Here is a 23,423-nt window from a genome sequence, read left to right on the forward strand (position 1 = left end):
ACGGCCCCTCGTCTGACTCTGCCACATGAGCAGGGACCTGTCATAAATGAAATCGAAACATCTTTATCCTATTTTTAATTCCTGTTGGAAACCTCATCCCGCCCGTGGATGAGGTTTCATTAAAAATCCAAAGGCCGCCTGGCCAATTCATCTGCCCGCCAACCGTAAGGTTGGAAAGGCAGCGAAAAAGTGCGTTTAATTAGTACTTTAACGGCCTGTTAATTGTTGGCGGGCGCGTTGCCGACTCCCACGCGCGCCCACCAAAATATCGCACGAGTGCACAATGACATTGGGGCGCTTGCCCAACTTACGCTCTAGCGGGTCAGGCACGCGCCTGCCAACTCAGTGAAAAATTCTGGCCATTGATAAGTTGCGGTCTGTATGGTACAATTACTTAATGATGAACCTGCTGAGGATTGAAGCATTCACAATGGTGAACCTCAAAAATAGAAATACTTCTACAAGGGTATGTTTTGCAGATAGAGAGGATAAGATTCGTGTAAACTTTATTTTGGAGTACTCATTTTAACTGTGAATTTCAGCTCTATAAATAAAATCCAGTCTAAATACCAAATGATCTCAGGTCATTAGCTCCTCAATTCATGTCTCTGCCTTTCTGTCAAAGTGTGAAGTTTTCGAAAGCGGAGCATATCTGAGCTGCCATTTATTGCGCCAATAAATTGTGTGATGGACACCAGTTTAAAATACAGGGCTGTAGATTAAGAGGAATCCTAATTGCTCTGGTTGAAACCATAAAGTGGCGTTTCATTTTCACCAAATGGGCCAACACACAAGTGGGGATGTCCCAGTAAATGTCTGAGGACACCTGTAATTTATGGGTAACAACAGCAACTTGCATTTATATAGCACCTTTAAGTCCCAAGGTCCTGCACAGGAACGTTATCAAACAAAATTGACTGCTAGCCACATAAGGCAATATTAGTGAAGATGACTAAAAGTTTGGTCAAAGTGGTAGATTTTAAGGAGTGTCTTAAAGGAAGGACAATGGGTAGAGAGGCAGACAAGTTTAGAGAGGGAATTCCAGAGCTTAGGGCGTAGGCAGCTGAAGGCATGGCTACCAATAGTACAGCAATTAAAATCGGAATGATTAGAAGGCCAGAATTAGATGAGTGCAGATATCTCGGACGGTTGTTCGACTGGAGGAGATTACAGAGCTAGGGAGAGGCGAAGCCAGAGAGAGGTTTGTAAACAATGATGAAAATTTTACAATGGAGGTGTTGCTTGGCCTGGACCCAATGTTGGGCAGTGAGCACAGGAGTAATAGGGGAATAGGGTGATTGGTGTGAGTTGTGACACAGGCACTAGAGTTTTAGATCACTTCACGTTTATGGAGGATAGAATGTGGGAGACCAGCCAAGGGTGTGTCTGGAGTCAATCCTTCAGATAGCAAAGGCATGAATAAGGATTTCAGCAGCAGATGAGGTTTGGTGGAGAAGCTTAGGTAGAAATAGGAAACCTTAGTGACGGCGCAGATATGTGGTTGGAAGCTCATCTTGTGACACCAAGGTTGCAAACAGTTCAGCCTCAGACAGTTGCCAGAGAGAGGGATGGAGTCAGTAGCTAGGGAATGCCGTCTGTAGCATGGACTGAAGACAATTTTCTAAACACCCTTCCAGCATCAAACAATGGTTTTTAAAGCTAAATTATTCAACTACTCCACAAATACTTTTCTTTGCTGAGAATATCATAGAACTGCTGTAAATTCAAGAATATTCAAGCTTCATACGGTTCACAGAGTAAGGGGTTCTGTATCCCTATATGAAATGCCTGACTCCACATAAAGTATGTCAACACCTTAAATGATGAAAAGATACTGTACCTGTTTCAGACCTGTAGAATCATCCATGATGTCATCTGGTAACAAGATAATCATACTTAAGTCGTTACCAACGTACGGAAGCTCAAGAACCCGGATATTAAATTCAGGGACGTGACGGATAAAGAACTTCTTTTTTTGGTACATCATATTCACTGGCTTGCTATCATTCTGTGAACAGTAGCATTCAAGGCATTTCATTATTTTTGTAACTTAATTTATTTGAATAATGCATTGAAGGAGACAATTATGAGAATTACTCAAAGGGAACAAAATAAGTCACAAGATGCAAATATAAGAGCCAGCACAGATAAGGCAGTAATCTGCAAAGCAAGCACATTGTTGTACGTGTGTATTATATTCTCATCATGCACTAATCCCGAAAAAATTATAATTGTCCAGATTTTGACAAGATTACTCACTGCTATATAAGTCTAAGTAGTAACTTTAGTAATGTGGGTAGAACATACCAAGATTGTCCCCCCGGGCCGGAATTTTGCTACCGAGGCAGATAGCTCAAGTTGGCCAATGTCCTGACTTGGCAGACATGCCTCCATATAAAAGGGCCCTGTCACACACAATTTTTGCTCCATGGAGGTGAGGGCATGATCGGGTTGGGCCTGCTGCCTCTGGAAGCGGTTTGGAAGGGGCAATGGAGGTGGGGTAAGTGCCACAGTGGGCTGGCTAGAAGGCCTGCCTCAGTTCTCTGAAACTTTGGCCCAGTTTATAAAAGGCTGTTAGGCCCTCTAGCTTTTACCCCTTACCCAGCATCCCCCCCCCAACATTCCCTCTTTGCCACCTCATACACCCCTTGCCGCCTCCATAGCCATTCCAGTCTCCATTAGGGGAAGACCTCCAGAGCCATGTGAAGATGAAAAAAATTAAACTTCTAACAATCTAAGAGAGCATTCATTCATGTAGCCCATTCAAAGTTTTTAAATCCTCTCAAGTGGTCAATCTGTTATTAAAAAAAAAACTTCTATTCAGTAACCACATCAAATTCATCTAATCCTTTAATAGCCTTAAAACTGTCAATCAAAAGTGAACAGCCATCCTTTTGAGATAAGTGGTCTTTTGACCTTTTGAAACTCAGCCAAGCTTTCATAATGAGCTCAGCTTTAATAACAGCTCTTGGAAACTATTAACAATGAAGTCTATTAAAACTGCAGGGCCAAAGCTACACCAGATTGCCTGTCAATCAATGAACTCCAGTAGCACGTACATTTTTACTCTAACTGAAAACAGCAGCCTAGTTCATTTTCATCTTTAAAGGCCTGGGAGTTTAAATAACTTCATATCATGACACTTAAACAGACCTTATCCATCCTTCAAGAGTGTTTATGTTTCCTCCAGAAATCTGTGATTCCCACAGTGTGGGTTAAGAGCATAAGAACAGAAGAACTAGGGGCAGGAGTAGGCAATTCAGCTCCTCGAGCCTGCCCCACCATCCAATACGATCATGGCTGATTTCATTTCGGCCTCAACTCTAATTTCCCGCCCTCTCACCATTATCTTTCAACCCGTTACTAATTAAAAACGTCTATGTCCTGCTTAAATTTATTCAGCGTCCTAACATCCACTGCACTCTGAGGTAGTGAATTCTACAGATTCACGACCCTTTGAGAAAAGTAATTCCTCCTCATCTTTGATTTAAATCTACCACCCCTTAGCCTAAAACTATGGCCTCTCATTCTAGAATGCCCCACAAGGGGAAACATCCGCTCCATGTCTACTTTGTCTATCCCCTTTAGCATCTTATATACCTCAATTAGATCTCCTCTCATCCTTTTAAACTCTAGCGAGTATAGGCCTAAACTACTCAATCTCTCCTCCTAAGACAAGCCCCAAATCTCTGGAATCAATCTAGTGAACCTCCTCTGAACTGCCTCGAATGCAACTACATCCTTCAAGTAAGGGGGCCAAAACTGTGCACAGTACTCCAGGTGCGGTCTCACTAATGTCTTGTACAGTTGTAACAACACTTCCCTGTTTTTATACCCTATTCCTTCAGCATTAAATGCCAAAATTCCATCTGGCTTCCTTATTACTTGCTGCACCTGCATACTAGCTTTCAGCAATTCACGTATGAGGACACCCAGATCCCTCTGCACTGAAGCATTCTGAAGTTTCTCTCCATTTAAATAATAAGTCACCTTTTTATTCTTCTGACTAAAATGGATAACCTCACACTTATCCACATTAAACTCCATCTGCCAAATCTTTGCCCATTCACCTAACCTGTCCATATCCATTTGTAAATTTCTTATTCCTTCACTGCAACTTACTTTCCCACCTATTTTGGTGTCATCTGCAAATTTAGCTATAGTACCTTCTATCCCTGAATCCAAGTTAGTATAGATTGTAAATAATAGGGGCTGCAAGGACCGAACCCTGTGGGTTTAGGAAATAAGGCCCTGGGAACAATAAAAATAGGTCTGTTTAAACTCAGCATTATTTTCAAATGGCCTAACAGACTCATGTTTCGTACCTTAGTGATTCATGCCCCTCCCCCTTCCATCTATCGGCGAAAACTGCACCAGATGGAAATGGAGGTGGGACTTCCACATCCAGGTCCCACTCACCATTTTTAAAGGTCTCCACAGTTAGACCGACTTCTGAAAATCCAAAATCCAGCCCTCTAAGTCTTCCCCCCTAAGCAAACAAATTGCCTAATTTAGTACTGGCATTTTGTTTAGAGTACCTTATTCAGTCTGAATGGCATCTTCTCTGTACTTTGCTTATCAAACTTCTCAGCCCAGCTTCCTTTGAAGTAGATGGCATTCACCAACACGAGTCTGGTATCACTGTTAACAGACCCTTGAGTCAGCAAGTCTTGGATCTTACCTGAACAGAAAGAGACATTGGCATAGTACACAACAGCAGCAAAAAGGATGAGGAACGACTTAACCTTCTTTAATTTATTTTTGTAAGTTTAAAACATCAGGAGAGAGAGAAAAAAAAATCAGAATTAGCAGTCCCCAAATCTTTCAGGCCACATTTTTTAAAAACTGAAAGGTTACTAAAACAGGAAGCTTTTCCCACAGAACATTAATTAAACACATGATTTGAATGGCCTCCTTCTGTGCATTAAATGTCTATCAATCTATGAAATGTTTAAATCGATTAATAACCAAGTTAAATTAGCACATTGACTCACACCGGACATAAAGCACAAAAACAAACCATTCACTCTAAATGGTCTGTGCTGGAGTTTATAATCCACAAGGGTCTCACTTCCCATTTCATCGACCTTGGGCAGCATTTCACGTGCTCCGCCCGGTGTGTTTCCAGCAGGTGGGCACACAAAACAGGGCAGGTGCCCACCCCCCCCACCCCCCGCCACCCCTGCCCCCCCCGCCACCCCTGCCCCCACCCCAATCTCACCCCCAAAATACAGGCAGTCCACCCGCTACATTTAATAGGTAATCAAGGGTCAATTAGGCTTGTTAATAATATGTTGATAATACACTGCCCACCTCATAAAATGTTTGGAGTGGGCAGTCAGGCAGGAGCGAATAGTCTGATTTCTTAACTACATTTATTGAAGGACAGGAGGGGAGTGGAGGGGTGGAGTTTAATCTTCAGGGGCTGCCCTTTGCAGATTGGGGTCATCCCCCCACTAAGATGGAACCCCCCCACCCTCTCTTTCTTCCTAAACCCACCCCTGCAGCCTCAACCCAACCCACCAGACCACCCCTCCCCCACACCACTTCCTGCCCAAGACCCTGAACTTACCAGCTTCAGGGTCCCATGGGCCCTCTTCCTCTTCTCCTTGTAGTCCCAGCAGCGGTCACCTACTCATTCTTGGCACTGCCAGGGCTGCCAGACAATCGAGTTGTTAAGTCCACCCACAGTGTGTTAGGTCTTTGCTTCAGGGGTGGGGGAGGGGTGGGGGTGGCAGCAAACCATCTGCACCCCCCCTCCCCCAGTATTATTCAGCCCCTTATCTCAGCCTTTCAGCATATCTTTCTATTCCTTTTTCTCTCATGTTACTCATCTACTTTCCTTTTCAAAGCATCTAAGCTATTTGTCTCAGCCACTTCCGAGTTCCACGATCTGAGTGAGGTTGACAAAGAAAGCCTCAAGCTGGTCAACTTTTCCCAATAGCTGCAGTCTCTCAGTTCAGGCCTGATCCTTGTAAACCTTTTTTTTTAAACAATTGGTGGGATTTGAACCCAGGTCCCCAGAGCATTACCCTGGGTCTCTAGAATACCAGCCCAGTGACAATACCACTATGCCACTGCCTCCCCTGCAGTGTAGGGATACAGTTAGCAGGAACTGAACCAAATGGCCCTCAAGGTATTGTGTCTTCTGTTATTATGACTTACATTGGGGCTGCAATAAGTGCAAATCTGATTCCTCCAGTCAGCAGAAAAGGTGACCTGAAATTTCCTGAAAATGCTAAGTTACTCCCTTTTATGCTGTAATACTGAAATTCTGAGTATCTCATTATCAAATGGCAAAATGTAAAAACTGGCGTAAAATAATTAGACAAAAAACAATCAAAGCCCAAGGAAAAACTTATGCCATATTCTTCATTGAATCCTTCCGATTTAATGAAAATTAAAACCTGAGGCCATGAAATGGAAATTGCTGCACTTCAGGCACAGTATATTAAGAGAATCTGATTGTGGAAATTTATGAATTTATAGCATCCTTCTGATGCTAAAAAAATAAATTGTCAGTCCCAGAAAAGAAAAAATGGCCAATAAAGTATCAGAAAATTGTATTCGGGTTCTGTTGCACATATGATTACAGCAGTATAACTGAAGCCCATTCACAACTGGCATTAATTCAGGAATTTTGCATGAGTTGTGGGACTGTCTTCTTCTTTATTTATCTGTTCATGGAACGTTGACATCACTGGCTAGGCCAGCCTTTGTCGCCCATCCTAATTGCCCTTGAGAAGGTGCAGTCCATGTGGTGTAGGTGCACCCAAAGTGCTGTTAGGAAGTTTCAGGATTTTGACCCAGCGACAGTGAAGAAACGGATAGTTTCCAGGTCAGGATGGTGTGGGGCTTGGAGGGGAACTTGCAGGTGGTGATGTTCCCATGCATCTGCTGCCCTTGTCCTTCTAGATTAGTGATGGGCAACCTAGGTTAGTGAGTGAGCATCTCAGTGGGCTGCGAGATTGAAATCGGGCATGTGCACTGACCATAACTCCGTGAATAAGATTTTGCGGGCCACGCTGATTGAACCATAGCAGCACTTCGATTGGACGCAGAGGGAGCGTACGGCTCTCACAGCAATGTTCCGTGCAATTAGCACACACCTCACTTCACGTGCCCTTGCATTGCGTGCATATCACTTTAGTAACATTGGTAGGAAAAAACCATGGATAGAAACCAGTGGAATCTGGCAACCCTGCACATGGACAACAGTCAACAAAATGTCTCGTGGGCCGCACTCAGAACCCTGATGGGCCTCATGAGACCCTCGGGCCACAAGTTGCCCATCATTGTTCTAGATGGTGGAGGTCGGAGGTTTGGAAGGTGCTGTCAAAGGAGCCTTGGTGAGTTGCTGCAGTGCATCTTGTGGATGGTACACAGTGCTCCCACTGTGCATCAGTGGTAGAGGAGATGGGTGTTGGAAGTGGAAGGGATATCAGTCAAGTGGCCTGCCTTGTCCTGGATGGTGTCGAGCTTCTTGAGTGCTGTTGGAGCTGCACTCATCCAGGCAAGCGGAGAGTATTCCATCACACTCCTGACTTGAGCCTTGTAGACAGTGGACAGCATTTGGGGAGTCAGGAGGTGAGTTATTCTCTGCAGAATTCCTATCCTCCGACCTGCTCTTGTAGCCACAGTATTTATATGGCTGGACCAGTTCAGTTTCTGGTCAATGTTAACTCCTAAGATGTTGATTGTGGGGGATTCAGTGATGGTAATGCCATTGATTGTCAAGGGTGATCAATAGATTCTCTCATGTCGGAGAGAATCATTGACTGGCACTCATGTGGGGCGAATGTTACTTGCTACCTTTCAGCCCAAGTCTGAATGCTATCCAGGTTTTGCTGCATATGGACATGACACATTTAGCAGCCGAGGTTTTGTGCAATCAGCTTAAAAGGATCAATTAAGTTTGGGTGTAGTGTAAAATCAGATGCAAGTTACACCCAAATCTCTGCAAATCTTTTCACTTAAATTCAGCACTGCCCCATAGTTAGACTATAGTCTCGGTATAAGTTTTCAAGTAATTAGGTCAATGTGTGCAGAATCCAATCACGCTAGCCTTCTGTAACAATGTGGGCATCGTGCACAAGAAGATTGACATTTAGGCAGCACAGGATGTAGACAAGTACATTTTTGTACATGCATGAAGTGCTCCAGAATTCAGGTAAAAGCAACACACTGTGTACAGCCAGTATAACTATAACTTAACCTGTACAATGGAGGTCTCACTGTTCAACTTAATTCACTTTTTCATCGGGTAAACTACAATAGTACACTGAATAGGACACTGAAATACTGCTAATGTGATTTAAGTCTGAGGCAGTTAACTTACTGTTGATAACCAGTCAGGATTCTGGATCCAGTTTCATTCTATGTAATACAATAAAATATTCACACTGCTATGGCTGGGGGTCAGCGAATTCATAAAATCTACTCTATACTTTTTATTCGAATTTTTTAAATATGCCAATGAAATTGTTGGTACAAAGATTTATACTTGCTTTGCACCAAAAAAAAAAGATTCTCGCTTCACCCTCAGTTTGCAAATGATTGAATGTGTTGGACATCTTACCCTCAGTCTGTGCCTCCACCCATTTATTGATCTCCTGTCTTGTTTCATCTGCAGCAGCTTGGAAATCAACTGCAGACATCTCTGCTCCATAGAATTTGACGGTGGATTTACAGAATTCCTGAATAACGGATATGGGAAAAATTAGCTATAATGTCCAATTCTAAAGCCTTCGAACCCTGATTTAAAAATGATCAATTAGCGGATCACCTGAATTGGTGTACTGTCTATAGCAGCAATGCCCAAACATTGACAATATATTCAACTTGTCCTTTGAAGAGATTATTTAGGAGTCACGAACAACACTGGCATGAGTCTTCCAGCTTGGTTCCTGAGCACTGGAAGAATCTGGGAACAGGTGACCCACTCACAACTTACTTCTAGGAAGTTGTAGCTCTTCTCTCCATAAAGTCGATTGGCCACTTTTAACAGATACAAAACATCCGCTCGGTTAATATCTAGTTGCAATTTCTGGAATCCAGAATGGATATCTCCAACTTGATCAAAATGGAGAGCCTGTTATCAGAATAAATAGACAAAACAAACATCAGGCAATGAATTGAAAAATGAGCTACAAGTTATAATCATCCATGTTCTTTCCGCCATTTTGTTTTCTGCTGGTTTTCTTTGTCCCCTTTCTGTAGACATTTATTCTGTGCTGGCTTACCATTCTATACATGCTGATCACCTCCCAATATCTCACCAAAGAAGGCTTCAGTCTAAGCCTAGAGATTGAATGTCAATAAATTATTCAATTACCTGGGCACATCAATTAATGATAACACTGCTCTTAGCCAACATCTGCACGTTCACATTAGAGATCATTGAACAGTGAGTAGGGGACAGGAAAGCTGGTGGATCGTCCCCTCCCGAACATGACGAATTCCACTTGGATCAGTTAATTCGGTGCAGGCCAAGCACTGAACCAGGATCTTCCAGTTTTGTGAGGCTTAGCTACTCACTTTTTGTATGAGCTAACTGCACTTGGCAAAAACAAGGATGTATAAAAACCAAATGCATACACACAACACTTAAAGACTTAGCTACGTCTTTTGTTCAGAGTAATTTTCTACATACCTTTGCCATTTGAGATGCAGTATTACTTTTTGCTCCGAGGTAAACCATGGCCAGTGCAGTGGAGATACTGAATGGTGAAAAAAAGATGTTGCCAGCTTGATTTTTTTCAGTCAGCTTTGTGAATAGGTCAAGAGTGAAATGACAATTTGCTTTGCTCAAGTCCTCCATCGTTTTAAACTGTAAGAAAAATAAATATAAAACACATGTTGAAAGGGATTTTAGTACAACAAGGTTCTCAAGAAAATTAATGAATTACCAGGACTTGCAAGTGAAGACAAGATTTGGCTAGTGCAGAATCACAAGCCCAGTGTTTGCAATGAACAACCTTGCTATAAAACTGGACACAGGATTTTATTCTTTACAAGCCTGAGATGAAGTTGTTGAAGTAACCTTGATTAAATATTTGAGGCAAAGGCATCTGTGTTGAGGCACATTTTGCACAACCAGCTTTTAAATCAATATAGAATTTCCCAGTCAGCCAAAATAAATTGCTTAAGTATCAGTAAAGCAGGCAGGGCGGTGCTATAGTATTTGGAAACAATTATGAAATAAAGAGAAAAGGTGAGACCCCGGTACAGATCCCTGGAGATAGTTATGTCATAAATGTTGCATTGTATGCTGCTAAAAATGAACTTTAGACCATTAAGCATCAGCTCACCCCTAAATCATAATCAAGATACAGACCTCCCTCAACTTTGCCTAATCATATACTTTAAAACAGAAAATAGCTTCTAATACAAATCATATCCTAATAGGTTTTTCTATAGCAGCTATCAATACTAATCTGCAATCAGCCAATCAATTGTACAAGGTAAAATGCACACTTGACAGCCTTTTTATACATACTGCTCTTCCTCCTCGCACCACACACATGGAACATCCTAACTGGATCCACCTGGTCCATGTAGCAATGCACAAAGTTCACCCAATCAAAGTTAGAAGATTAATGCAGCCATTGTGAAAGAAGTGACTATTCAGTCCCTCAGCCTGTTTCACCATTTTTATTACTCTGAGGTCATCAAACAGATTACTGAATGTGCGTAATCATACAGGACTCAACCTTATCATATTCTGCACCATTGTCTAAGATTATCAAGATGTTAGTCAATGGTCAGCCACCATTATTCATGTCTCTGTCCTTGCATAGTCTGAAATACCTTCCTGTACAGCTGGTAAGGTAAGCCATTGAAAATGTTAGACTTCTGCTTTTGTCTAGGGAGCTCAATATGTGTTACCTCGAGGCTAATGGTTTTGAAAGACTACATGCAGTAGCACACACTGCTATCCTAGGCTACCTGTTGTTAGCCATCTGATCCTGCCCATAATGCTTGCATCAGCCATTCTGCCTCGGTTTCGTAGGAGAAACTATGGAATGAGATATAATATTTCAACACACATGAACAGTTTGAATGAATTTCCATCACCACGTTCAAATGTGTTTTGTTGTGCACATACTGTTATTGGGATAGATGAATTGATAAATGACAAGGTAACTACAAAGAAAATCACTTGACCCTTATTAGTTCATCCATCCATGAATAGCCTACAGTTCTCCCACTGCAGTATTGAAATGTTTCTCAAATGTATTTTCACCTGTACTACTCCACCTGGAAATTTACACTAATCGTTGATCACTCTTTACATTAATAAGAATTTGCTGATATCAATCCTAAGGTACCTTTTACTACTTTTCACCTCTGTCTTCTAGCACAGTTCCCCACAATTTAAAGTAGTATTCCACATTCATTTTTTTCCATATTATCTGCTGCTTCATGTACCTCTATAAGGTATTTTTTTTCTAATTTCTCAGATCACAGTAACCGGGGTCAGTCTCGTCGACCTTGCTGCTGCCTTCAGCACTAGAAGGTTTTGCTGTGTCTTTGGTGATTAGAATTGGTCGCAGTTGTTAAAGTGAGGTCTAATCAGAGCACTCACAGTTTTATCATAACTTCCTCTGATTTATATCCAAACATTTTGGCTATGTCGTTCAACATTCTATTGGGTTTGCTGATTGCTGCACTGCCTTAGTCTGTACATGTTTAACATTGAGTGTACCAAGACACCTAGCTCTCTTTCTATCTGATTCTTAGCTATTTCTGTACCATTCATGAGGTACCGATGTTCCTTATTTTTACAGAGCATTTTACAGAAACAGGCCATTTGGCCCAACAGGTCTCTATTGCACACAAGCTTCTTCCCATCTTACTTCCTCTCACCCTATCAATTTAGCTTTCTATTCCCTTCTTCCTCAGTTACTTGTCTTGCTTCCCTGTAAATGCATCTATGCTCTTTTCCACAACAACCCCATGTGGTAGCAAGTACCACATTCTCACTGCTCTCTGAGTAAAGAGGTTCTTCCTGAATTCTTTATTAGTGATTATGTTGAATTTATGGCACCCTAGTTTTGGACTCCCTTACAAGTGGAAACATCTTTTTTACGTCCGCCATATTTAACCTCTCCATAATATCCCTCTTGGGGTACCTCTCTGGCTTCTCTTCTTTAGAGAACAGAGCCCCAGAGTGCTCAGTTCTCCCTGATAGTTACACACTCTGTCCTGGTATCATTCTTGCAAATCTTGTTATATACAATTTCCCCAATGCTTCTATATCCTTTTAAATATGGAGATCAGAACAATGCACAGTACTCCAGGTGTGATTTACCAAAGTTCTATTAACATTTAACATACCTTCTCCGTATTTTAATTATATTGCACCTGTTGCTTTCTACTCTTCAAATTGCTTATTATTCATTTCTAGGATTTACTCTATCAGTTACCCTATCATTTTGAGTTTGACTTAAAACCTTACATGATGAATTTTGTCAAATGTCTTTTGGCGATTAGGTACGCTAAACCATAATGCTATCCATAGTAAATTTGAACAGCAGAATTTTACAGACCCTGTCACGGCGGTGGGGGTGGGGGTGGGGGCAAGGTTGTAAGATGCGGCCAGCCGTTCAAAAGCCGTAAAATCCCACCGGCATAAAATTCCGCCCAAGGTGTTTCTTCCTCCAAGTTGGTGAGACATGTTCGTCCCCTTCTTAAATCTGTTGTGTACTGTTCATTGTTTGATCGAGAGAGATAAGTTTACTTCTGCAGTGTGAATGGAGGTTTTAATTGCCTCTGTCTGCTTTATCCCCTTTTCTGACCTGTTGCTAACCTACTGGTGCATCTCCAATGTCCAACAACTCCCTCAAAATTGTCCCTTTGGGAAGACAGTGGTGTACTGGTATTGTCACTGGACTGGTAATCCAGAGGCCTAGGCTAATTCTCTGGGGACATGGATTCAAATCCCACCACAGCAGCTGGTGGATTTGATACTCAATTAATAATGAATCTGAAATTAAAAGCTAGTCTCAGTGATGGTGATCATGAAAACATCATAAATTGTCATAAAAACCCATCTCATTGACTAATGCCCCTTTAGAGAAGGAAATCTGCTGAAAGAGCCACAACAATGTGTTGGCTCTTAGCTGCTCTCTGAAATGGTCTTACAAGTCACTCAGTTCAAGGGCAGTTAGGGATGGGCAACAAATGCCAGCCTTGCCAGTGATGCCCCACATCCCATTAATATCCTTCCTAGACTCTTTCTGCACTTGGGAAAATACCACAGATTCCTAGTGATTTATTAATTGGGGGATTTTTTTTTAAAGCTTGTCTCGGACTTCACCTGACTTGTCAGTTTTGCTTCACTTCACTAAATTTACAGGGTGTGTTTCTCAGATCCTCCATGATGAATACTTGCAGCAAGTAATCACATAATATCATCAACCCTCAGTTTTGCTTCTGCTGACATCTTTTAAGAGTTTATACTTCATCTCAGACTACCTGATTATTGTCACAAAGCTGAAAAATTGTTTTACTATTACGTTCAGCCTCTGCTGCTGTGTTTTCTATGTCTCGCCGATTTCTCTGCTGACTGGCTTCTGAACTTAAGTATATTTCTCCTAGTAAACCACAAGCCTTTTCTGCAGATTTCGTAGAAGTCGTTTTTTCCTTAGCTTTAATTTGTTGATCAGTGTTGAGTTATGCCTGTTTATTTTGTGCTTCTTAGTTTTCTGTAAGTATTTATAGTGCACTTTCAGCATTACTCCTTTCAATGTATTCCAGTTGTCCTTTAGTGAAGTGTGGCTGAACATTCTTCAACAACCTGTAGGCACTCATTGTTCCCTCATTATATTTATCTTTTCTAATCGCCTGGTCTTGGGTATATCTTTCTTCCAGATGGGGTAAACATCAACATATTATAGTTACTGCCCAGAAGTGGTGTAACTATCAATTCTTGTACATTGACTAAATCCTTTTGCAAACACCAAGTGAAGGCAAGCACATCCAACCCTGAATCAAACTCAGGTATTTCTGTTTTGCTTTGGATGATTGAGGTCTCCTATTAAAATAGCCACCTTCTTACATATTCTTCCTCTTTCTTAATACAGCAATTGGTCTTTTTTTTTGATGTTAGTCTGGGAGTTTGTATTAAATCGCAGTGTAAGACAGGATTTTATGCATTTGAGATGTTTACCCAGAATGGATCATTCTGTAGCTTTCCCTGAGCTTAAGCAAGCAAGAGGGAGGTATGTCTGTGAGTGTGGTGCAGTGCGTTTGGGTGACATGGCTGCCATAGTGGAATAGCTGACAGTGTATGTGGATGTGGATGTAAGGCTTGCAATGCTGAGGGATTGCTACACCGTCAGAGGTGTCACCTTTCAGGGGAGACGTTAAACGGAGGTGACATCTGTCTTCTCAGGCAGATGTAAAAGATCGCTTTTATTGGAAGAAGCAGCACAGGGTTCTCCCTAATGTCCTGGTTAATATTTATCCCACAATTAACATCAGTGGAACAGATTCTCTGGTCATTTAATTCATTTCTGATTTTGGGATCTTGCTGCGCACAAGTTGGCTGCTGCATCTCCTATTTACAATGACAACCACATTTCAAAATACATCATTGATTGTAAAGTACTTTGTGACATTCTGAGGTTGTGAAAGGTGCTATATACGTGCAAGCTTTTTCTTTCACTCAATTAAAACACATTCCCTGTTAAAGATGTCAGCGTGGGTTCCTCGAAGCCTTTATGAGGTTATAAAAACAAATAAGCTTTATATTTCTTGGCCTCAGAACGTCTCAAAATGTTTTAACACTATTATTACTTGCACAATTTTCTTCATAAGTATTTGTGAAATTCAGGATTTTTAGTGCTCGAGCTCTCAGACCTGCTGGCCTACTTGTCATTACTACATTGCTGTTTGTGGGATCGTGCTGTGCACAAATTGGCTTGCCACGTTTCCTAAAGGAAAGACCAGTAAAACTTGAAAATGGGGCGTACTAGTAAAGCTTGTCCGGACTGGTCTTGTGTACCTTAAAGTGGAACTCCTGTATTACTGCTGCCAGAAAATTTTTAACTGGTTTTCCCCTTTTCCTTATTTATATATATATATATATGTGACAACAATTCATTTCAAAATTGGCTTTGCGACATCCTGAGATAATTTTATAATTGGCTTTGTGACATCCTGAGGTCATGAAAGGTGCTATATAAATGAAAGTATTTTCTTTTACATTGTACTTACATTGAAAAGAGCATGAACTTGCTTAGTTCTGTCGAAGGGTCATGAGGACTCGAAACGTCAACTCTTTTCTTCTCCGATGCTGCCAGACCTGCTGAGTTTTTCCAGGTAATTCTGTTTTTGTTTTGAACTTGCTTATGTCTGGTTTTAACTCTTCTCCTGAACTTCGGCAACACACTGACCTGTTTCCAACCTACTGGTTCCACCCCCAGCCCTCCATCAACTCCCTCATTGCGCAATGCCTCACAACTATCCTTCCAAGACTATTTCAACACACGGAAAGAAATACCATAAATAACTAGTGATTTATTCATTGGGAGCCTTATCAGCTCGTCCAGGTTCTTAAAATCATGACTTTTGTTTCCAAGATTCTCCCACCTGAATGCCTGCAGACCACACAATATTGTCAAACCTGTTTTGCTCTTCCTTGCATCCTTTGAGGTTTGGGGTCCGGAATGAACAGCTCGGTGACAAATCCTAAAGCGGAATTTCCCTCGCCCCGGTAGTGTTGCTAAACTACACAGGCCGAGAGAGAAAGGACAGTTTCCACATGAATGAAATGGCTGGTGTTTCTCTGATGCACGAAATGGGAATTGATGATGAAGTTAGCGAAGGTTTGCAGCGCTCACGGGGAAGTGTAGGGAGACTAAAAACCCCTGGGTGAGACATAATGACACTTACCTTATGCACAGCTACCTTTCAGCATCCAACACTTCCTCTCAGTGTGTTCACTTCGCTCTGTGCGCCGCCTCTGGGGCGGGTTTTAACCCGGAGTGACCGCCCGCCCGCCCTCAGATTGATAGGACTCCCGTCACAGCGGAGACTGCCCTCTCCCCAGACACACAAGGAGATTCCTGCTTTTGTTTTTCCGAGTTGTTGCGAAATTAAATCCTACAGAGCTTGTGAGAAGTGTACACGTCAATTTAACAAAAGCTGACAGAGCCCCAGAAAGTATAAACCCTCCCGAATACAGGTCAAAGACGTGTAGTTACACTGAAAGTGCAGTGGGACATGGCTGTGTTGTAGTGAAAGCTGCAGACACATCTCATCGCCGGCAGAGCTGATTTGAGAAAACATTGTGGCTACTTCCCCCAGTGGAAATGGGATCAAAATGCTGAATATCTTTTGGTCTTTTACTAAATCTAATTTTTAAATTGCTATAAATCAAAATCATCTTGTTCGTCATCTGTTCAAAGCCTAACAGGGGTGAATCGCTGTGGGGTTTCTTCCTGAGTTCCACCTCCGCACAAGAGCAACAAAAACTCCAGCAAAACAACAACGACACCCATTACACCACTTCCCTGTGACAGGAGAAGAAACCTTCCCACACAAGTGGTTAGGATTTGAAAGCACTGCCTTATAAGGGTGGTGAATACAGATTCAACAGTAGCTCCCAAAAGGGAATCGGATAAATACTTGGAGAAAAATTGGAGGGATGTGCGGCGCGGGGGTGGGGGGAGGGGGGGGGAGCAGGGAGTGGGACGAACCAGATTGCTCTTCCAAAAAGCCTCATGTGTCAAAACAGTTTTCCTCCTGAGCTGGGCTATTACATGATTACATATGACATCTAATCATGGGACTTGTAGAAATATTATCCATAAGGGTTCGGTCACCTGCACTTGGATGATTTTGCTTGTAGTTTCCCACCAGCGGCTATTGTGTGATAAGTTCCAAGAATCAATAGTTCACTCATGAGAAGGCGGTGAGGGGAAAACTAGGGCAGGGATAGGGTAAACTGAGGGTGGGGAGGTGAAGAGGGGAAACCAAGGTCAGGGGAAGAGGGGTAACCATGTGTAAGGGGGAAAGAGCAGAAAAGAACATAGAGTGGAATGGGGGAAAGAGGGGTGATGCAGGAATAGAGGGAACCTATTTAAGATGGGGGGAAGATAAACTAGGAAATTATAGGCCTATTAATCTAAAATCATTTGTGCGGGACTTCTTAGAATCTGTTATTAGGGACAGAGTGACTGAGCATTTGGACAAATATAGACTGATCAAAGACAGCCAACATAGATTTGCAAAGTGTAAATCATATCTAGTCAACAAAGTAGAATTATTTTCAGGAGATAACTGATTCAGGAGGTTTGAATGTTATTTATTTGGACTTTCAGGAGTCATTTGTTAAGCTTCCATTTAAAATGAGATGGCATGGAATTGGCTAACAGCAACCTATTGATTTGGATAAGGAATTGGTCATGGTCATGGGGTAGGAGATATATTTTAGGGATAACAGGTATGTACTCACATTGGCAGTTGTGATAGGTGGTGTATCCCAGAAAGCGATACTGGTTTAAACCTGTTCACTAGATTTATAAATGATCTATATGATGGAATGGAGAGACATTTATCTGAGCTTTCTGATAGCACAAAGTTAGGTCACACAATAGATAGCATAGGTGGGAGCAGAAAGTTGCCAGAGGTCATTAGAATAAGTGTGTGGGAAAAACTCTTGACAGACAGGAGTTCAGTGTGAGAAAATATGAAGTCATCCACTTGGGTCCAATGAAAGATCAGAGTAATTTCTAGTTGTCACTGTGGATAAACAAAGAGATTTAGGGGTCCAGATTCAGAGTTTACCAGAAGCTACTTAATTCTCAGAATGGTTACCGCACTGAATGGGGAGGCCATTCGACCATTGTATCCATGCTGGTTCTCTGCAAGAGCAATCTAGCTAGTCCCACTTCCCCGTTCCTTCCACGTAGCCCTGGAATTTCTTTCCCTTCAGGTGCTTATCCGATTCCCTCATGAGAGCCATGATTGAATCTGCCTCCGCCACCCTCTCAGATAGTGCGTTCCAGAACATAACCTCTCACTGCATGAAAAAGTTACGTTGCCTTTCATTCTTTTGCTAATTGCCTTCAAACAAGTGGGCAGGTACAGAAAATAATTTAAAAGACTAATGGGAAGTTGACTTTGTCTAGTGAGGGCTGGATTACAAGGGAGTGGAATTTATATTACACAGCTCTGCTTATTCCAAAAAGATTCCTTTGAAATTTAAAACTCAGGGTTTTTGGTACATTCCAAATAAAACTTGATATAAAACAAGTTAAATCTTTTTATTCAGAAAGCAATATATTTATCCTGAAAGATTCCAAGATGATAATCACTGAACCATATTATGCATTAGTTTTTATTTGAGAATCGCTTTCTAAGAATCAGAAGTTCTAACAAGGAAAATAAATTCATTCAACATGTCTTTAATCACCTGAAGATTATTCCTTTGCATTTAATAATTGAGTTCATCAACATTTTGTTTTCAAGCTTTGACATACAGTGTTACTTAATCTGCTCTTTAGGGAGATGTGTATCTACTAAAGAACAAAATGCTATTTGTTTTGTTGTGTCTAATGAAAAAGAGGAAGGGATGATCAGCAGTGAACATCTTGGATTCTAGGAGCCCACATAACAGCACTGTTTTCACCCATGCAGCAGTGGCTGCTGTAGTTCCTTCCTCATTCACCTCCACAAAAGTCTTAAGCGCAACTTTGGACAAGGATAGGTCACGAGCTCCGGACATTCCAGATAGATCAGCCCTGAAGTTATCAAAAACATCCCGCATGCTTAAACTGGACAGGGGTGAGTTGAGCTCATACTCACTTTCCAGCTTAAAGTTGGGCAGACAAACATGAACATCCTCCTTTCCCATACGGTTTGGGAGTGTCCATTCCTGCAGCTTTTCCATTGTAAGTGCCTGTTCCAGCTGACAGGCCAAAACAAAAAGACATCAATTAGAGAGCAGCACAAGAAAAGCTCAGTTACAAAGGCCTAGGCCACAGTGATCTCCTGGGATAGTTTTGATTGCATGCAAAGATCAGAGAGGAATTTCCTCCCAAGTTGGTCTGGATTTTTAATCTCTTTCTCCCTCTCCCAGGAGACCACGTGGATTTTGGGTGGGTTGGAGAGTGTATACATTGTGATAGACAAGGGGTGGAATCTTGTGCCCTCTGCCATGGTATTTCATTGTGCGGGCATTTAATCAAGGAGGAGGGTAGCAGGTGGAGCCCGTGAGATGGCCTATGGATGGCCTTCCCGCCCTTCAATGAATGCCCACTTAAGGATCTTATCCGGCTGGTTAGCCATGTGGGGACCTGAACAAGCAAACCCTTTGCTAACAGTCTCCAGACGATCACTTGTTCAATGGCACTCAGTGCCTGATTGGGGGACCCAGCCAATTGGGAAGAGGAGCAGGAGGGCCCGCTGAGAGTCACCCCCTGCCCTTGCTGCTGACCCCATTTTACCCCCTCACCCATGACCCATCCACCCCATCACTCTCTACCCGCTATCACTCATCTGTGTCTGGGACTGGGTCCCTCCTCAAACCGAGGCCTTGGGTGGGTGTTATACCAGCAGCAGGCACTGCCTCCCAGTGGCACTGCTGAGTACAGAAGATCTGCTTGTCTCTGATTGGCTGGCAGCTCTTGACAAGCAGAACTTTCACTCGCGGGATCCTTCATCATGGAGGAAGGCCCATCTCTGGCCTGTTAAGCACCTGATGCCACAAGATTCAGTGGGCCTACCTGAAAAGAGGCAAAGTAAGGGCTCGCTGGCTTTCCAGCTGGAAGCCAAGGCTCCCTTTGCCTCCATGAGATTTTACCCAAGGTTTGACAATTGTGTGGAACAGGTTGGATGGGCTAGAGGCTCTTTTCCCGTCCACCATTGTTCACATGTTCACGTCTTATGGGGACCAGCACAAGTAAACCTTTTGCCTGCAGGCTCCAGAGAGGTTCCAGAGAGGCCCCTTGTTCAACAGCACTCAGATCTTTATAATGCCAAGAATGGGCAGGTTGTCTTATGAGGAAAGGCTGGATAGGTTAGGCCTTTATCCACTGGAATTTAGAAGAGTAAGAGGTGACTTAATTGAAACCGTTAAGATCCTGACAGGGTGGATGTGGAGAGGATGTTTCCTTTTGTGGGAGAATCTAGAACTAGGGATCACTGTTTAAAAATAAGGGGTCACTCATTTAAGACAGAGATGAGGAGAAACTTTTTTCTCTGAGGGCTGTGAGTCATTGGAACTCTCTTCCTCAAAAGGTGGTGGAAGCCGAGTCTTTGAATATTTTTAAGGCAGAGCTAGATAGATTCTTGATTAACAATGGAGTGAGAGGTTATTGGGGGTAGGCAGGGATGTGGGATTGAGGTTACAATCAAATCAGCCATGATTTTATTGAATGGTGGAACAGGCTTGAGAGGCCGAATGGCCTACTCCTGCTCTTAATTCTTATGTTTGTAAGTCTTAAATCATAATTGGTGTTGGGAGTTGGAAGTAATTCTTTCATGTCATGTTTGCATCAGAAATGCTGAAGCATTGTAGCCCTGGATGGAAAACCATTTTTACTCTTGCCACTTTTTTGACCCCACTCCATTGAAAGTGCTGACTCTGTACTGAACAATGCTTTCACTAGTACAGCTTTCTTATTGGCTACATTGCCATTATCACTGTAAACAGCAAGTGTAAGCAAACTGACTGGAAATCCATACATTGGACTTGTGGAGAATGTGCTGGAACAATCACAGGTAGAATTCCTCCCTGAGTTTCCACTTCTAGCCCAGGAACAAAAGGTACTTTAAAATGAATAGTGCATGACACAGTAATGGGAGGGGGTGAATTCTAGCCACCTTACTGTAGTTCCTGGTTCTGGTCTGTATGGTGCAACTAATTCAATGGATGAACTTACAGAGCCATTGAAGCATTCACCGTGGTGAACTTCAAAAAATAAAAGTATATTTATTCTAAACATTATATAGTGTAAACATTTTACTGGGGTACACCTTTTACCTGTGAATGTCAGTTCTATGAGCAAAATCCAGTGTAGATAATAAAATGATTTCAGCTTCTCAACCTATGTCTATGTTTTTCCACTATTTTTTAGAAATCGAAGCACACGTGAGCTGCCATAAATTCTGTAACTTTTTTTCTTTAATGGGATGTGAGCATCGTTAGCAAGGCGAATGTTTGTTACTCATCCCTAATTACCCTTGAACTGAGTGGCTTGCTTGGCCATTTTAGAGGAGCAGTTAAGAGTCAACCACGTTGCTGTGGGTCTGGAGTCACATGTAGGCCAGACTGGCTGAGGATGACAGATTTCCTTCCCCAAAGGGCATTAGTGGACCAGATGGGTTTTTACAACAACGGATGATAGTTTCATGGTCACCATTACTGAATCTAGCTTCATAATTCCAGGTTTATTAATTGAAACAAAATTCCACCAGCAGCCATGCTGGGGTTTGAACCCATATCCCCAGAGCATTAGTTTGGACCTCTAGATTACTGGTCCAATGATATTGTCACTATGCCATGGTCTCCCCAGAATTGCAAGATGAAAAGCAGTTTAAAATATAGGACGGTGGACTCAGAGGATTCCCAACTGTTCTGGTTCACAATCTCACCTAGTTTGCCATTTTGACATATTGGGGCCGAAAGTTGCATTTTCCATTCATGAAATGGACAAATAATTATCAAGCTGTGAAACAGATCTATGTAACCAATAGGCCCTGAAGTTAAACTATTCAACTACATTATAAATATTCTTCATTCCTAAGAATGCTTCTTAGGATTCCTAAGAATGCTTCTTAGGATTCCTAAGAATCCTAAGAATTTTAGAAATGCTTCAAATTTAAGAGTGCTGAAGCTTCATGCAGCTCATAACGTAGAGAGTTTCTGCAACTATGTGTGGAATTTTGGACTTCACATAATGTATGTCAACACTGAAAATATGCTGTACCTGTTTGAGACCTGTAGAATCATCCATGGTGTCATCTGGTAATAAGATGACTATGCTCAAGTTATTACCAACGTATGGAAGCTCAAGAACTTTGATTTTCAATTCAGGATCATGGTGGAAACTGAACTCCTTTTTTTGGTACATCATTCTCACTGGCTTACGTTCATTCTATGAACAGTAACATTCATTGCACATCATTACCTCTGTCAATTCAATTCATTGAGAAAAGGCGTTGAAAAAAACAGTTCTAGAAATTACTCAAAAGAAGAAAAGCCAGTCACAAGATAAAAATATGGGTAAAATTTCAGGTGAAGCTATAATCTGCAAAATAAACATATTGTTGTATATGTGCATTGTGTTATAGTGCAGTGTCATAATTGCACATAGTTTGACAAGAGAACAAACTGCTACATAAATATATGTAATAAGGGTGACCTGCAACAATTAATCAACTTTACTCTTTACTGTACATACGTTTTAAGGGCCATGGATTTGCTCTTCTGAAAGCTACAACTAAGTATACTTCCCAGATCATTTAGTCACTAGGCCAAGTTGCTAAAGTTACGAATCATCAATATACATTTCTATCTTTGAGTAAACAAAGCAGTCTGTGGGAGAAGACCCACGATTATTCAGAAAAGTCCTTTATTCTAAAATGTGGTCACCTTTATTCTGGTACCGGGTACTAGTTCATTTAAAATCAACGATTACATGAAAATAATTAACTGTTCCTTCAAGTTCCTTGAGTACAGATACTTTGTTATATAGTTGTCTAAATACATTGGCATTATTGATCCACAAGTCTCCAGGATTGGAAGATACACTGGGCTGGATTTAATGGGAAACATGGCAAGGTCCAGTTAATCCCAGGAGACACCTCACCCAATTAAGTCAGAGGCGGAAGAGACTGACACGGGATTCCTGGCCGCCGATGGCGGGGATGTCAATCAGGCTCATTAATGAACCAATGGGCACTCATAATCCCTGGGCCTATGGCAACTTAGTGTGGCTCAGGGATTAAATGGCGGCTGCATAGCTTTTCCGCACCCTCGGAATACTGTCCAGAAACTGGGTTTAACACCGGTCTCCCGGAGGGCTTTCTCAGTCTGGCGCTCTGGTGCATGATCGAGGGACCCGGAACCGAGAAGGGGGACCGCTGAAAGCCACTCTGTTGCCCATGTCTCTGACGCCTCTGCTCCCCCTCTTCCACGACCCCCACCCCGCGATCCACGTCCTGCAATCTCAATGCCACCTAATTTTACCTTCGGTCTGAGGTCCCACAATGTCCCTGGACCTCTGCCGGGTGTATTGCCAGCAGCTGCCACAATTCCTGCTGGCACTGGCAGCAATAAGCAGCTGCCAGCCTCTGATTGGCTGGCAGCTCTCGGTGGGTCAGGCTATCACTGCTGGGGGCTTTAATCACAAGGAAGGCCAGACAGTGGCTACTTAAGTGCCTGAAAAGCAATTGTTAGCATTGAGTCT

At 42.2% G+C, this 23,423-nt stretch overlaps 1 protein-coding gene across 4 annotated transcripts in view; it reads right to left on the minus strand.

The window, feature by feature from the left end:
- The window catches only part of LOC121275904 (leukocyte elastase inhibitor-like), a 41,231-nt gene that overhangs the window by 2,176 nt on the left and 15,632 nt on the right, over positions 1–23,423 (minus strand). Inside the window, exons 1-7 of one of the 4 annotated variants that reach the window (XM_041183714.1) lie at positions 21,942–21,956; positions 18,817–18,919; positions 9,653–9,829; positions 8,954–9,091; positions 8,579–8,696; positions 4,539–4,681; positions 1,841–2,008 (exon numbers count right to left, since the gene is read on the minus strand). In XM_041183714.1, the coding sequence (XP_041039648.1) occupies positions 1,841–2,008; positions 4,539–4,681; positions 8,579–8,696; positions 8,954–9,091; positions 9,653–9,829; positions 18,817–18,852 (780 nt within the window). In that variant the 5' untranslated portion in view covers positions 18,853–18,919; positions 21,942–21,956. Of the gene's footprint in view, positions 1–1,840; positions 2,009–4,538; positions 4,682–8,578; positions 8,697–8,953; positions 9,092–9,652; positions 9,830–15,222; positions 15,358–15,900; positions 16,001–18,816; positions 18,920–21,941; positions 21,957–23,423 lie in introns of those variants that run through there. The other 3 variants (XM_041183718.1, XM_041183719.1, XM_041183716.1) reach the window with 3 other exon arrangements.

Source organism: Carcharodon carcharias, chromosome 3, assembly GCF_017639515.1.
Source record: "Carcharodon carcharias isolate sCarCar2 chromosome 3, sCarCar2.pri, whole genome shotgun sequence".
NCBI lineage: Eukaryota > Metazoa > Chordata > Chondrichthyes > Lamniformes > Lamnidae > Carcharodon > Carcharodon carcharias.